At 39.3% G+C, this 14942-nt stretch overlaps 1 protein-coding gene across 2 annotated transcripts; it reads left to right on the top strand.

The window, feature by feature from the left end:
• The first annotated feature begins 281 nt into the window (after positions 1-281).
• On the top strand, positions 282-13217 carry MED30 (mediator complex subunit 30). 2 transcript variants are annotated; one of them, XM_009897138.2, is made up of 5 exons: positions 301-319; positions 835-1041; positions 2065-2223; positions 5254-5364; positions 12504-13217. In XM_009897138.2, exons 2-5 carry the CDS (start codon positions 868-870, stop codon positions 12597-12599), a joined length of 540 nt encoding a protein of 179 aa, XP_009895440.1. In that variant the 5' UTR covers positions 301-319; positions 835-867; the 3' UTR covers positions 12600-13217. The 2 variants fall into 2 exon arrangements, with proteins under 2 accessions (XP_054023337.1, XP_009895440.1); XM_054167362.1 differs by lacking the exon at positions 2065-2223 and having other exon boundaries at positions 282-319.
• Positions 13218-14942: the final 1725 nt, after the last annotated feature.

The following is a 14942-nucleotide window of genomic DNA, read 5'->3' on the forward strand; positions in this document are numbered from 1 at the left end:
TCGGGTCGGCCGCGCCTCGGGGTGCCGCCGAGTGCTTCCGCCTGCGAGTTTCCAGGGCAACGCGGCGCCCGCTCCGCGTGAGTATCGGCCGCGATCGGCCCGTGGGGAAATATTTGGAGGGGCCTTGGCCCTCCCCGGAGAGAAGTTCGATGCTTCTCATGCCGCCAGCGCGAAGCCGCGGCGTTCCCGTTAGTCGCTGGCTGTCCCCAGGGACGGGCTACGGGGCCCGGGGCGGCCGGTCCTCGTCCCCCGCCTGCCAGGCGCTGCCTCGCTGCGGTCTGGTGGCGGGGGAGCGGTGCACACGTTGTGCACTGTCCCGGTGACCTCGCGCGATTCCTCGGGCGGGCGGCCTAGCTGTGGAGGCATCGGTGGGCCTGCTCGTCCAGGGGTGGCTTGCAGCTCCCAGGGTGGCCGGGAGAGCATGGGGAGGGCCTGCTGGGTACCGGGTCACTGCCTGTGCCCAGGACCAGCCCTGCTGCCGGCTGCCTCAGGCACTTCCGTGCAGCGGAGGGGTGGACAGTCGGGCATGTGCCGGGCCAGGAGCCCAGTAGAAGAGCTGCGATTTTACCTGTTGGAGGCCAGCAAAAGATCCTTTCTTGTCCCCTTTGGACAGATGTGGGCAGATGGTCGCCTAGGAGCTATGGGGAGTTGTAGTGGTTAAAGGAGGGCTATCCAAACTGGAGAGTACTACATTGAAACATCTTTTATCAGTTGAAGTTTTATCGTGGATAGTACCACATGCTGGCATAAGGAACAAGAAAGCCAATATACTGAAGTTTATTATAGTGGTCTTAAACAAGTACTCAGTCCTTCTGTCTTAAATTCTTTGTGCAGCTGGACCCAGTGGGACCAGGTTAACACCAAGAGATGTCGACTCCCCCTCTCTCGGGGGCAGGCATGCCACCTGGTGCTTTCTCAGGGACACAGGCTCAAGCAGCCCGGGAGGTAAATACAGCTTCTCTCTGTCGAATTGGCCAAGAAACTGTGCAGGACATTGTATTTCGAACTATGGAAATCTTCCAGTTACTGAGGAACATGCAGGTGAGAAACAAGTTTTTATGGTCCCTAACTTACCACATTTTTAGCACCAGCCACCAGCATATGAGATTGATTAGAGAAGTGAATGCTACTCTTAATATATTTGCTTACTCTGCACATTAAGTGAAGATGGAGAGCTTTCAGAAATGCTTAATTATTATCTCCTCCACAATTAATATACTCTAATAAGATTTCATATATATGTTTTCCATTATGAAAACTGAAGTCTGTTTATATGCCAGTTATGTTTCTGGTTTTGTTAACATTTGAGGGGTAGTCTTAGAGACATTTTCATTGGTCTTTTCCTGTAATATTTTCCACTTAGATATATTTTTTTTGACATTTCTTTTTGTTATTAAAGTGGACATAATCCTTATTTGTGGCTACTTACTGAGAAAACATACAGACTTCTGTTGAGAGCAGAAGATAAATTATCATCCCTATTCCATCTGTATTTTCATGATTCTGTCAATTTCCTTCTGAAGTTGGCATACATACAGGTATATTTGCTTGCTAACTGTGAATTCAGTTTGATTGTGTATCTGAATTGGGAGCTGGGGTTCAGACAATATGATATGGAATTATACTTTGATAACAACAGTGTCATGCTTAAGCATTTCAAAGATATTCACTGAAAAGAGCTACAGAGGGATTGACAATGATCATGAGACAATATGATGCTGAATAATACTGTGATAACAAGACAAAGCTGTTTGACAGCAGTGATTTGGCACATCAAATGAACAGAGCAGATAAAATACATAATTTTGTTGATAAAACAGAAAATTCAGTGATTTCTGTGAGGATACTGTGATTGTCTTATTTTAAAATGTAGGAGAGGATAGGATTGAATTGAATTGAATTGACCAGGTTGGAAAAGACCTTTGAGATCATCAAGTCCAACCTATCATCCAACACTATCTAATCCACTGAAAAGCCTCCTCTGATTTATTTTACTTTATTTATTTAATGTGACAGAAACTTTAACATAATATTTTTAATGTTTTGGGGTTTTGGTTCTCTAAGTTACCAAATGGTGTTACTTATCATACTGGAACATACCAAGACAGACTGGGAAAGCTGCAAGAACATCTCCGTCAGCTATCGATACTCTTCAGAAAACTGAGATTAGTCTATGACAAATGCAATGAAAACTGTGCTGGGCTCGATCCTGTTCCCATAGAAGTAAGTATCTCTATTCATATATGAACTGCAAATCAGGATAACCACTCTCTGCTTAGCATATCGTCTATTCTCCTGAGTTGTAGTAGGAGACTCATAACAAGTTTTAAATGAGACTGGCATTATTCAGTGCGCCTTTGGACCTGGCTGAAAGATTGTGAGATTTTCACATTAGCATCAGCAATTTTTACCAGTTGGAAGTGATCCAGTTTTGACATCAAACATCATTTAAATTTTAGACTTTTACCTCAAGACTTCTTGGTGCACTCACCAAGGAATGTTTGCCCTAGGGAAGAAGGGTCAGGGCAAGTATTTGGTGGTTGTTCATTTGGGAAAAAGGCTGCCTTAAGCTCTGACCTGCCCACCTGGCTGCCTGAGTAATAAGAATTAGTCTCTGACCATCGGTCTGTGCCTCCATAGTTCTCTCACTCAGCTACTTTTAACCTGCAGAGAAAGTATGAACTAAATCTGAGTGTGCAGTGGTGATGGAAAAGTGAACAGCATAAGAGTTGCAGGCAGGATGATTGACCAAAGATTTTCCTAATAAGAATGCTATTCCTAGTAAAACCAAATCTTCATTTTTTTCCCCTCTTGTAAGTTCAGTTTCTGATTCCTAGTAATACTCTTAAAGCCTGCTTTGTGTTGTGATTTAAGTTATTACTGCTCTATATTATCCAGAACTGTGAAGTTCTTTAAGTACTGACCTTTGGATTCTGAGGTAACCCTGCCGATGGACTTCTGGTTGTCCATTGAGTTTTAATCATTTAATCATTATACTTGAGTCCATTCTAGACTGCTGATCTACTTCTGTCAGCAGTCACTGCCATGTCATTCAGGGGAAGATATTTAGAAACTTCACAGGGAGCAAGGGAGTGAGATAACTTTCCCACTAAAAGAAAAACAAAAACATCCCCGACTTTTCTCATGGCTTATTGGGTACTTGTGCCTCCTTTAAAAGCTTTTAGTACAAGCTGAGCACTTGTGCCTCTTTTAAAAGCTTTTGATGTGTCTTCTTTTCACATAGGTGGGGCTGGTCTGCTTGGGATTTGTTTTTTCCTAATTTTCACAGTTTTTTTCCTGTTAAGCAGGATGAAGAAGTATCACCACAGAGAAGATGAGCAGTCTCTTTGAGCTTTTTTTTTTAATGCTAGGTGTCACTGATACCTTATGCACAGCAGAGTTTTGTATTGACAGTCAGAATTCTTTTCTCCTTTATCTGTGTAGTCTTTTCTACTCTGAAGTAAAAAAGAATGCCTGCCTTGTGTTTTCTTAGGAAGGGTGAATGATAGTGGCACACCATTCCTCTTTGATCCCTTTTCTTCAGTTCTTATTTCAAATTTTCAATAATAGTCTCAATCATATTCTTTAATGAGCAGCATTCAAACCATATCTTTAAAGAACATCAACCAAATCTCTTCTAGTTTTTCTTTACACAGTCAAAAGAAGTCTGTGCCTACTAATATTCCTTAGTCTGTTATTACTGATTTAAGTGGTTTATATTTTTTTGTTGTTACTATGTCTTAGCAGTGTAGCAGCTATTCTTATCAATTTTCTGTTAACCAGCATACCAGGGCATGAGATAATTGTGAAGCAAATCTGCCTACACAGTTCCCTAATTGATTATCTGCTTCATTTGATTGTTAGGTGGAGTTCTTTGCTTTTCTTTGTGTGGTGTGTTGGGGTTTTTTTACTACCTTTTCTGAAAAATGAGAGGTTTTCAAAGGAAATGTTCTACTTTGAGTGATACTTTATTTTGCCATCAGCCAGAAGGATTTTTTTTTTTCCACATGTATTTAAGCAGCCACAGCACTTCTTTATGGTATTCAAATGTTAAACTTTGCAAGGTTTTCATGGCAGAGTTTAGTGTGGTAGTTCTTGTCTTTTTTGATAAGCTTAGTGAAAATGACCCTACAAAAATTCTTGCCCAGAAGGAAATCAGATTTTCAGTGGTTTGAATCAAAGTAAGTTTTCCACAGAATGCTGAAGGATGCTGCTGAATGCTTCATAACATGAGACCCTAACTTAAGTAACAATGTAGTATGGATGCAATGAGCATCTTTCTCCAAGACTTAAACTAGTGTCTCATTTGCATCAGTTATCAGTCTTTCATTTGTCTGTAATGTGTATGTGAACAAGGATGTAATTTTTCTATCAACCTTAGCATTTCTCAGTTCAAGGCAGAAAAATCAACAGACTATAGATTTTGTGGGTGTGTGTTATGTATAAAATGTTGCAGCATATAGTTGTTTTTTAATAGGATGTTAATAGCTTGAGAGTGTTCTGACACAAGAGAATGTTTTGTATTTAGTGTATTTACTAATAGGTTTTTTTCTTAGGAAAGGGAATGTACATTCATACTCATTTAGAAATTCTTTATGAAGGGTTTTTGGCTTTGTAGAAGCTTACAAAAGTGATAGTACACAAGGTCCCTGAGGAGATCACAGCAAGAAATTCTTGTGGAAAAATTTCTCTTAGGTAACTGTGTGCCTGTTCATAAGAACAGCCAAACAGAAGCCCACTATAACAGCAAGCCATTATTAGGGGATTAGCCAAGTAGCTGTGTAAGAGTAGTAGTAATTATGTTTAGTATATCACTGAAATACTTTATTATAATGGTAACCTCATGTTTGTGATATTTCATAGTGAGGAATAGTAAATTTTAAAATGGGAGTCTGCAGTGTTCAAGAATACAAAGATGTATGTCCTAAAAATCTTACAATGAAATGACTGCGTTCTGCCTGCAGTTGTGAAATTGCTTAGGTCTAAGCCTGGTAATATGTGGGATTGTGTTTTCCTAAAATACATAATTTTTCTGGAGAACTGGCAGGTCATTCCCAGGCCTTTGATTTTTGAGGTGATGAAGTAAGCTTCTCTTCACTTCCTGTTGAGAAGTTTGAACATTTGGAAAAAATGGCTATACCTTATCTGTCTCTTGGTTTTGATTTCCTTTTAAAATTATTTTTAACTTTAGGAGGGGGGGGGAGGAAAGAAAGAAAAGGGAAAATAAAAAGGAAATGTGTTTTGTCTTCACAGCAACTTATTCCATATGTTGAAGAGGATGGCTCCAAGCACGATGATCGGGGTGCTGCAAGTCAGCTTCGTTTTGCTAGTGAGGAGAGAAGGGAAATTATGGAAGTAAATAAGGTAACAGAGTTGAAATTAATTTGCATAAAACTGAAAAATGTCACTTTGTCATTACAAAGCTTAAATTTCTGGATTCCTGTATTAAATGTGGGGTGACTACCATCAAACTTAGCATTAAGTGCTTCTGGCATGTAACTATTTCAGACTGAGTGGCAGTATGCAAGTGAGTACAATTACTAAAGATGGATTAAAAAAAAATGCTGTGGTAATTGCTAAACATAGTGTTGAGATTAAAAATATGTGGTTTGACCAGACCACAATTTTGATCATTGTTTCTTCAATCTGCAAAGCACAGATAGAATTAAATATTTCTGTAGCTGTAATATCTGTAAATAGGTGTAAAAAGGAGGAGTGGTCTACAAACATAACTGAACAAAGGAGACAAATGAGTAAAATAATTCTTTATGGAGAGAATAGTTGGCAGAATCTAAACTTCCCTATTTTAAGATATTTACAGTATTTTAATTTGTCTTTAACAATCAGAGATGTACTGAATTCTTTTATAACCCATTTATTTGGATAAATGTGTCCATATTGTACAGGAGGAGGACATTAAGACTGTGAGCCTAGAGAAAAGCAGCTGTCAGCTTTCCTGTTGTCTTCTTCACAGTGCTGATGTAGCAGGGTTTTATATATTCTATTGTATGTAATGTTTACTGTGAATTTATGCACATTCATTTGCAGTCTCTAAGTGTTGGTAAGCTTAACTGTCCCTATTTGCTGTGTTTTTAATAGTTCTGTGACATGGGTTTGCCCTTTTTGTTGTGCTTGTATGCTAATATGTTTGTAAACCTCCTTGATGTGATCTTGTGAAAGGAATTTCATAAATGTTTATGGTGAGTTCTGAACCCTAAGAAGGTTGATGGTATTACAGGACCATTGGTACCACATTAGTAATTAAGAATGTATTAAATCCTTCACTTAAATCTGGTCTGAAAACCTTACACTTAAATACCTCTGCCTAATCTTCAGACTTTTCACAGTAAATCTTCATGAGGTAATTGAACTTTCTATAGTATCCTTGTGGACAAATACTTAGTATCTCCTGCAAAAGAGGTTGAAACACCTGACTTTTGAAAGGGCACTGATTCATTTTCTTTGTGTCTCCCTGCAGTTGTGTAAGTACCATTACTTTAAAATTCAAACCCTAATACATTACAGAAAGGAAATGCTTTGGGTTTTATGACTAGAAATAAATAAAATCTCATTTTTTTTTCCCCAAGAAAAATAACTGGAATCAGGTCAATTGGTCTGATTTCTGACACTGGCTGCTGGGCTCAAATAGCTCTCTCTGATTCATAGTTGGCACTCCAGTCATCTTTTCCATCTTCTATGGTATGTAAAGTCAACCTCTAACTCACTTGTGCTTAATTTATTTTAGCAAAATTTCAGTAATACAAAATGTTGATGGAAAAGCTGTGACAGGGAAATCAGCATGGCCGATGAAGAAGGTTTTTGTATTCATGGCCCACGGTCTTTTCTTCCTTCATTGAGTTGTCCTGCTCTCACCTAGTCCTGTTTGCTGAGATAGGCAGTATTTTTTCAGTCTTGCCTGTTACTAGTACCCCCAAAAAAGCATTATTACAATAACTCAATATTGTGACAGTACAAAGACATTTGAATACTTGGACCTTTCATAAGTCTCTTAATTTTGCCCTTCTTGCTGTGGTATCCCAGCCAGTCTAGTCTCCTTAGTGGCTTTAGATGTATGTGAAAGATGCTGCCTGCCTTGCAGTGTACAGCACAGTCAAACCTAAGTAGCTCACATAAACATTGTGGATCATATATTGTCACACAAAAGCATGCCCCCTTCCACGAAGCACTGACTTGAAACATGGCAGCTCTGCTTTGCTACCATGGTTGTCTGGGAAAGGATCACCCCAAGTGGGTAATGAGTGGAGCATCATGTACTTCCTATGCTCACCAGCTCAGTCATGGGGCAGGGGAACCTAGTGATGTAGCAGAGTTCCTAAATACTACAGAAGCTTTTGATATTGCTTCACTGCATAGCAGCACCTTCCAGTCTTATTTATTTATTTATGATACTATAGTGGGCTTACTTTTTGGGTCAGAAGGCTGAATGAGCTGACCCTGGATAAGTAGTACTGGACCATTAAGGTAAAATACAGATGAGTTTACAAGGAATTTCATTTCTGTCCTAGCAATTCAGTGATACTTAGCAGCTGTAGATTTAAGCAAAACATATAAAGCTTAAAAACAAAAGGGTTTTTTTGCCAACTATAAGAAGAGTGCACCATTAGTATAAAACAACCAAAACCCCCTATTTATCAAACACTAAATAGCTTTGCCTTTTGTACTAAACAACTCTCTCCTACAGTTCTCAAATGTGTTATTTTTTCCTTTTACCTGCATTTGCTTTCTGAAGTTTCAAGTTGCTGGGGTGGTTGACTCTTCTCTGGAATAAATAATTTACTGTTCCAGAATCAGTTTGGCATTTACATTGATCTACTAATACAAGTCCTGATCCAGTTTTCCCCGAACATAATTCCTATTTGCAACAATGAGGAGCTATTACCAAAATTTCCTCACTTGCCTTTGTATTTTTTGAGCCTGTTATGTTCAATAGTACAGAGTTTTTAACCTTTAAGTAGCAGCATCTGTAATATTTTCAAGATGTCAGTCTCACCTTGAGTCCATGGTCTTGTGGTACATTTGACAGGATTTACAACAGAAGATATAAAATCACAGACTGAGAACACTTTAATCTGTGTTGCTGCCTTATCAGCAGTTTTGTTCACTGCTTGGTTTTAGAAATGGAGTGAGTACAGCTTTTGAGTTAATTTTTTTTAAGGTGCTGTAGGTCTGATTTCAAATAAAGCACTTAGGAAAGCCGTCACATAATTAGTAGTCTCAATACATGTGGGTGAAAATTAAACGGTGTGAAATAGCATTAGGGCATTCCAGGTGACCCTTTAGAAAACAATCATGTTTGATATCCTTAATTAATCTTTGCTAACTGCTTAACAGTGATCTTGCTAAGAGAGGAAATGACAAATCTATATGACAGGCTTTTAAGTTAAGCTGTTACACGTTTAGCTCTGGGGCTTTTTTGATAACAAAACTGTTGGGCACTGCAGCTCATGTGGTTTAGGGAAGTAGTCCTTAAAATGCCAGCGATTTGCAATTAGCCTTTCTCTTTGGAGAATTTCAGCTGAAATGTACTTTTGACAGTGCTGAAAACCTGCATCCAGAAAGATTTGCTACCTAGACTTTCTGGAATCAGAGGTGAGGCTTATCCACCTATAAGTTTTCAAGATGGAAACACCTTTTATTTTGTAAGGAAAAGAAGTGCCTTTACAACATAGGCAACTCTTGATGTTTTTAAAGGCATCAGTTGGAAATCAATCTTACTTGTCCACAGTGTTTATACCATTATATTGACATTTGCCTGAAGAAAGGACTTTGAACAAATGGGTTGAGTAAAGAATAATGATTCATAGTGATGTTTAGGTTTTAAAATGTGAAAGAGAGATAAGCTTAAGATGAGGAGGGGGATAGAAAGAATGTACAAAGGGAAATCTTGATACATCTCTGATAAAGTTGTGGACTGGTCTAAACAGCACCGATTTCAAATGAAATGAAAGTGAGCCAAAAATGAGCTTCAATCAACAATTTATTTTAGCTCAAAATTGAAATTACTGTGTCCTACTGAAAACAAATCTGTATGAAATATGTCAAGTTCTTCATGGCACATTCCTTGAAAGGCAGCTTTTTCTAGATATATATTATGGTTCTCCCACTTTTGTTTCCATTTATGTGGACTTTGTCTTATTGTACATGTTTTCATAACTGGCCTGAGCTCGTCCTGCTAAGGTCTTGTTTACTGGAAGGCACAGTCCTTGTCAACTCCATCATACTGGCCATGCTTGTAGTGTCAGTCAAAAGGGATACTTAATCACATTGAAAATTAGTAGCACCAAAGAAGACCCTTTCAGATAATTTTTCAGTTAGATCACATTTCTGATAGAGAGAGACTAAGAGAAACATGCCTGACAGATACCAGATGAACTTAGATCTCTTCAACTCATTACAAACTGCCTCACATAAGATAATTTTCCTGTGCCATCTTAAAACAGATAAAGTCAGAAACTGTAGCCTATACGTAGGATGAAGTACCTTGTTACATATAACTGTTGATCCTGAGAAGAAGTCCAGAGTTCAACTAAGTCATCTCAGTAGAAGGAGGAAAGAGTGGGAGAGAACTTGCAAGCAATCTGTTCAAACTAAAATTTGTCACTGCTGCAGAAGCTGCTTACAGAACTTGCCTGTTTTCTAAGCAGGCCATTTCACTTATCTTTCTGAGGCTAGAGCTGAGCTCTAACTGGCTCAGCAAAGTCTTAAGCAGAGGCCAGCTCTACCAGTGGTGCAGAATATAGTAATTCTGCAGTACTTTGTGGTGTGGACCACTGCCTGTCAAAGATTGGTCAAAAAGATCACTATGTGCATTTCAGTTAAGAGACTGTGCTCTCTGAAGTGGACTTTTTTCCACCTCTCTTTATTCTTTTTTTCAGCCTGAAGATGGTGCTTCCTCTTAGATGTTTTTTGTATCTCTAGATAAAGCAGAATAGAAGAGCTAAGAAAATAACTCTTCACTGAAGACAAGGATCTAAAACTATCTTCAGATAAACAGTTTTATACTCCTTGTCTTTACAGATAGTTCAAAACCACATGAATCTAATTTGAAGGTTCTTTTCTCTAGACTCAGGTAAAGATCAAGCAGTTTACAATTTCTTAACACTTTGAACAAGAAGTGAAAGTAAGTTCACACAATTAGTCTTTTGGGCATAATTTGCATGAAGTTCATGTGAGTATGCCTACATAACAATACACAACTGTACAGTTAGACATGGAGGGAGAGAGAACACAATCTGAATTTTGGGTCTTAATGGTTCTCCTTTTTATCTGTGGCTTTAATAGCCATCACCGACTGTTCACAGGATCACAGGATGGCTGGGGTTGGAAGGGACCCAAAGAGATCATCAAGTCCAACCCCCCTGCCAGAGCAGGACCATACATTTGCTCAGATCACAGAGGAACACATCCAGACAGGCTTTGAAAGTCTCCAGAGAAGGAGACTCCACAACCTCTCTGGGGAGCCTGTTCCAGTGGTCCGTGACCCTTACAGTAAAGAAGTTCCCCCTTGTGTTGAGGTGGAACCTCCTGTGCTGCAGCTTACATCCATTGCTCCTTGTCCTATCACAGGGAGCAAGTGAGCAGAGCCTGTCCCCTCCCTCCTGACTCCCAGCCCTCAGATATTTATAAACATTTATTAAATCTCCTCTCAGTCTTCTCTTCTCCAGACGAAAAAGCCCCAGGTCCCTCAGCCTCTCCTCATAAGACATGTGCTCCAGTGTTCAGCCTTCATTTCTATTGATGAAGGCTTTGAAAAATAGTGAAATGGCATGCACTCACTATCAGTGAGTGGCAGCTTGCATTAAACTGTTGGATTTGATGTAATATTTATTGATTTCCCTAAGATTGAATATTGTGGATGGCAGGCACAAACACAGATAAAAAATGTCACAGGTATGAGCTATAGCATCAAGATCTTCCATTATGAGCTTTTGTAAGGAGGCACTTGCAGTTCTGTCATTTGAATGCTGTGGTAACTACTCTTTGTCTTTAGGAGTTGAATCTGATTTATGTTGTGAAGTTTTGGCTTACCACATGGAAAACAAAGAAGTATTAGATAAATGCACATAGTTGTCTTTAAAATACTACTTGGTCTGTCAAATGCTTGACTAGAAATTCCAAGTTGGTGCACATGAAGTGTCCTACATCTGTTTTCATACCCTCCTCAGGGGTCTGGAATTGGCTGTTGCCTCTGCTTCCAGGGAATGTGTCCACCTTGAAAGCTCTGTGTTCAGGAATAACTCCCTTACTCAATCTGTTACATTCCCCATGTAATCTAAGTAACCATATTGCTTCAGACCATTTTTACAGGTCTGAAGTGAACAGACTTCCTTTTTTCTTCTGTACTTCTTTCCCAGCTGACCATCTGGGCAACCTGAAAATACTGGTATGCTGTCCACATCAAAATTCAAGAGACTGATTTTCAGGATATTGTTTCTTTTGTTGCTTCCTTTTATCACTGTTCCAGTTACTTGGTTCTATTACTGATCTGAGTCACCCTTTTAATGTATTGCCATTTGTGTATTGTAGATAACAAAGTTATGTCAAACCTGAAATGATTCGAATAGTTTGTCCTCTTTTGATGGTTACAAGTCTTTCCTGTGCTTTCACTTCCCTTGGAACTCTGGACTTCCCTAATGAATAAGTAGTTTGATCTCTAATGTGTGAAGACTGACATCTTATCAAATTGGGCTGAGATGAAGGACATGGGTTGTTGCTAACAATACACAATAACTTAGTTCTCAACAGCTTTGATTTGAGCAGGAAAATGAATAGATGAGGTAACACATATGTATATTCTTATGAAAGGTTAGGGAGATGTGCAATGTCTCAGTGCACTGATCTTTCTTCTGTGAACACATGAATTATTTAAAATTATGTATCTAGGTTTGCAAACTGTAGGAGCATTTGAAGGAACAGAAGGACAGCAAACTTACTTTTACTTGGGAACATAACCTGAACATGCCTGGCAATATCTGTTTCAAAACAGGAGCCATGAGCACATGAGGGTCGACCTACATGGGTAGAAGGGCTGGAAAAGCTTGATTGGCTTCACCTGTACCTTGTGCTGTGTTCAAACACCTACTGTTAATCCTCTGGTTTTCTATGCACAAAAATGATACAACGTAGTCACATAAATTTGCCTCATCCCAGACTTCTTTTTTCCTGCTTAATGTGCTATCTTTTGGACTTGGGAAAGACAGGATCAGTCCTCCCAAGCATCCAGTTTTAAAAGGGATCAAATGTTTTGATAAAAACACTGTGAAAAGAAACAGCATTCCCCCTCTATCAATGGCCCTTAACCCTCAATCCCTTCTTGTAGTTTTAGAGAGTGCTTTAAAGAGGATGTATTATCCTGTTGGTACTGCTCACGGACAACTGAGGAAAGTATCCATGCAGCGTTTAATAATACTGTAACTCTTGTTGAGTTTGAGTGTGCTATTTGAACTGATGACAAAAATGCTTCTCACAAACTCTTCCCACAGAAACTGAAGCAGAAGAATCAGCAGCTGAAGCAGATCATGGATCAGTTACGGAATCTTATTTGGGACATAAACGCCATGTTGGCGATGCGGAACTGAGCAAGGAGAATCAAACTTTGCCGTTGGAAAGGATTCATTTGGACATATTTAACTGCTTCCTAAGGAGAACATGTTGTCCCACAACCATATTGCAGTAATGTTTGCAAAGTCTGGGAGATTAAAATGCTGAGGTTTTGTAGTAACTGAAATGGTGTTGGTGGGGTTTTTTTTTTATGAAAGATTCATCCTACAGGTTCTGCTTGAGTGATTCACTGAGGCTGAATATAACACAGCCTGGGTAACTTACAGTGATAATTTGGAGTGCTATGCAAATAAGGAGTTTTTATAAACTATTTCTGCCTTTCTTTTTTGAATAATACAATTGAGAGTGTTTTAACTACAAGTGTTTGCCTGGTGTTCTGCACTGCAAACCACCTCTACAGACAGGAGAGGCTGCAATAGAGAAAAATCACTCTACTGAGCTACAGGTCTGAAATAAATGGTCAGACAAAATGATGCCTTGTGTTTCCCCACTGTGGGAACATATACTGCAGGCTGCTGTGCCATGCAAGTTCATCTTTGTCCATATCATGTCACTGTATGTATGTCATATTAGATAATTAGCCAGATGCAGAAGCTACATAAAATTACCCCTATATCCTTATGGATATAGTGAAATCTTTTCAAGTGAAGACTACATGCACATATCCTCAACATGAATTTCTTCTGTACCTATGTATTCTAATTTCTTGGGCACTGCTCCAGCTATTGTATGGTGTAAGTATTCCTGTAGCATTGTGTATGCTTGGAGTACTTTGGTTTTGTTTACCAGAATGCACTGAATAAACACCTCATTAATCTTTTCCATATGACAGCCAGTCCTAGGAAATACTGGAGTGTATGAGCAGTTCATTACTTGGAGTTAATCACCAACCTTCATCTTTCTTTGTTTTGATTCGGGTATTGCTCACAATTTTCATTAGCCCTGAAAATAGTCTTAATAATTTTTTGTTACCCAGAGATGCTGGCAGTGAGCTATGTTTCTCTCTTTCCAGATGAAAGAATATGAAAAAACCCCACTGTTTCAGTACAGATCCATAGGGCTCTCTATTGTTAATATTTGTCAATCTGAAAACTGACCAACCTCATGATTTGCTTCTTGTGTATTACATCTAGCTCTCATTCCATGCCCAGTCAGATTCCTTAAGAGGTTTGTGTGTGTGTGTGTGAAAGATTTGCTCAGAACCTTCTGAAGAGTCCAGTTAAATAGTACCCTTCTGAAAGACATTCTTTTCACTATATGGGAGTTAGGTACAGAATGCTCATTGAGTTGAGATATATGGTTTTTAAAAACTGGTTTGTTTTTCTATCAGTCTTTTTTATTTTGGTTTTTAATAATTTAAACCCATTTGTCTGCTTCTTGAGGTAAAAACCACTGGCATGTAATAGATCTGTTTGCTCCTGGTTAACAATATATGACTTTACCCTGAAATTAAGTGCAGTGTGCTTGTCTTTTATTTGTCCTTTTGGAGGCTATAAATCTTAAAGCAAATTGATGCCCAGTCTTATAATTGCAACTAAACAGAGTTACAAAATATTCACTTGTATTAGTTGGTGTTGAAAGGTATGAGCAACCTGATCTAGTGCGAGGTGGCCCTGTCCATGGCAGGGGGGTTGGAACTGGATGATCTTTCGGGTCCCTTGCAACCTTGTGAACTATGACAATACCTAAATGTCAGTAGATGTCAAAGCACCTTACAAATAACATCACACTCTTTTCTTCCATGTGACAAGTGGAGGAGTGGGTAGCTTGCTCGGTGGCAAAGCTACCAGCAGAACCTTTAGACTGACCACTGTGGCAGACTTTTTGGTCAGAAGCAATGGTCTTTTGCTGCAGCTGTAAGAGACATGACTCTAGAAAGAACCTCTAGAAAAGGAGGTGCAGTCTGCAAGCAGAGGTTTTATTATGTTGTTTAAAATGTAGGCACATATTTGTTTGCAAGGTATGCTGGCAGCTTTCTGTTCAGTGTAAGCATAATCCTAAAGTAGTATTTTAAGTGGCTTTTGAAATGGCACCGACATCTTCACCGTGCATGCAAAGTTCTCAATACTTAGTATTTGCTTCTATTTTTGGAACAATTATGGAAAATGGGAGATTAGACTGCCTGGATATAGGAAGGATGTTGACTTGCTGGAATGTGTCCAGAGAAGGGCAACAAAGTTGGTGAGGGGTTTGGAGCACAAGCCCTGTGAGGATAGACTGAGGGAGCTGGGTTTGCTTGGGCTGGAGAAGAGGAGGCTCAGGGGAGACCTTATTGCTCTGTACAGCTACCTAAAGGGAGGTTGTAGACAGGTGGAGGTTGGTCTCTTCTCCCAGGTGGCCAGCACCAGAACAAGAGGACA

Source organism: Dryobates pubescens, chromosome 14 (genome assembly GCF_014839835.1).
Source record: "Dryobates pubescens isolate bDryPub1 chromosome 14, bDryPub1.pri, whole genome shotgun sequence".
In the NCBI taxonomy this organism is placed as follows: domain Eukaryota; kingdom Metazoa; phylum Chordata; class Aves; order Piciformes; family Picidae; genus Dryobates; species Dryobates pubescens.

Bases quoted from the DNA above. Each gene is read 5' to 3' on its own strand.
- MED30 (XM_009897138.2), top strand. From the start codon at position 868: ATGTCGACTCCCCCTCTCTCGGGGGCAGGCATGCCACCTGGTGCTTTC. The intron at 2,224-5,253 runs GTAAGTATCTCT...TTGTCTTCACAG, and splicing joins TCGATCCTGTTCCCATAGAA to CAACTTATTCCATATGTTGA. The intron at 5,365-12,503 runs GTAACAGAGTTG...CTCTTCCCACAG, and splicing joins AAATTATGGAAGTAAATAAG to AAACTGAAGCAGAAGAATCA.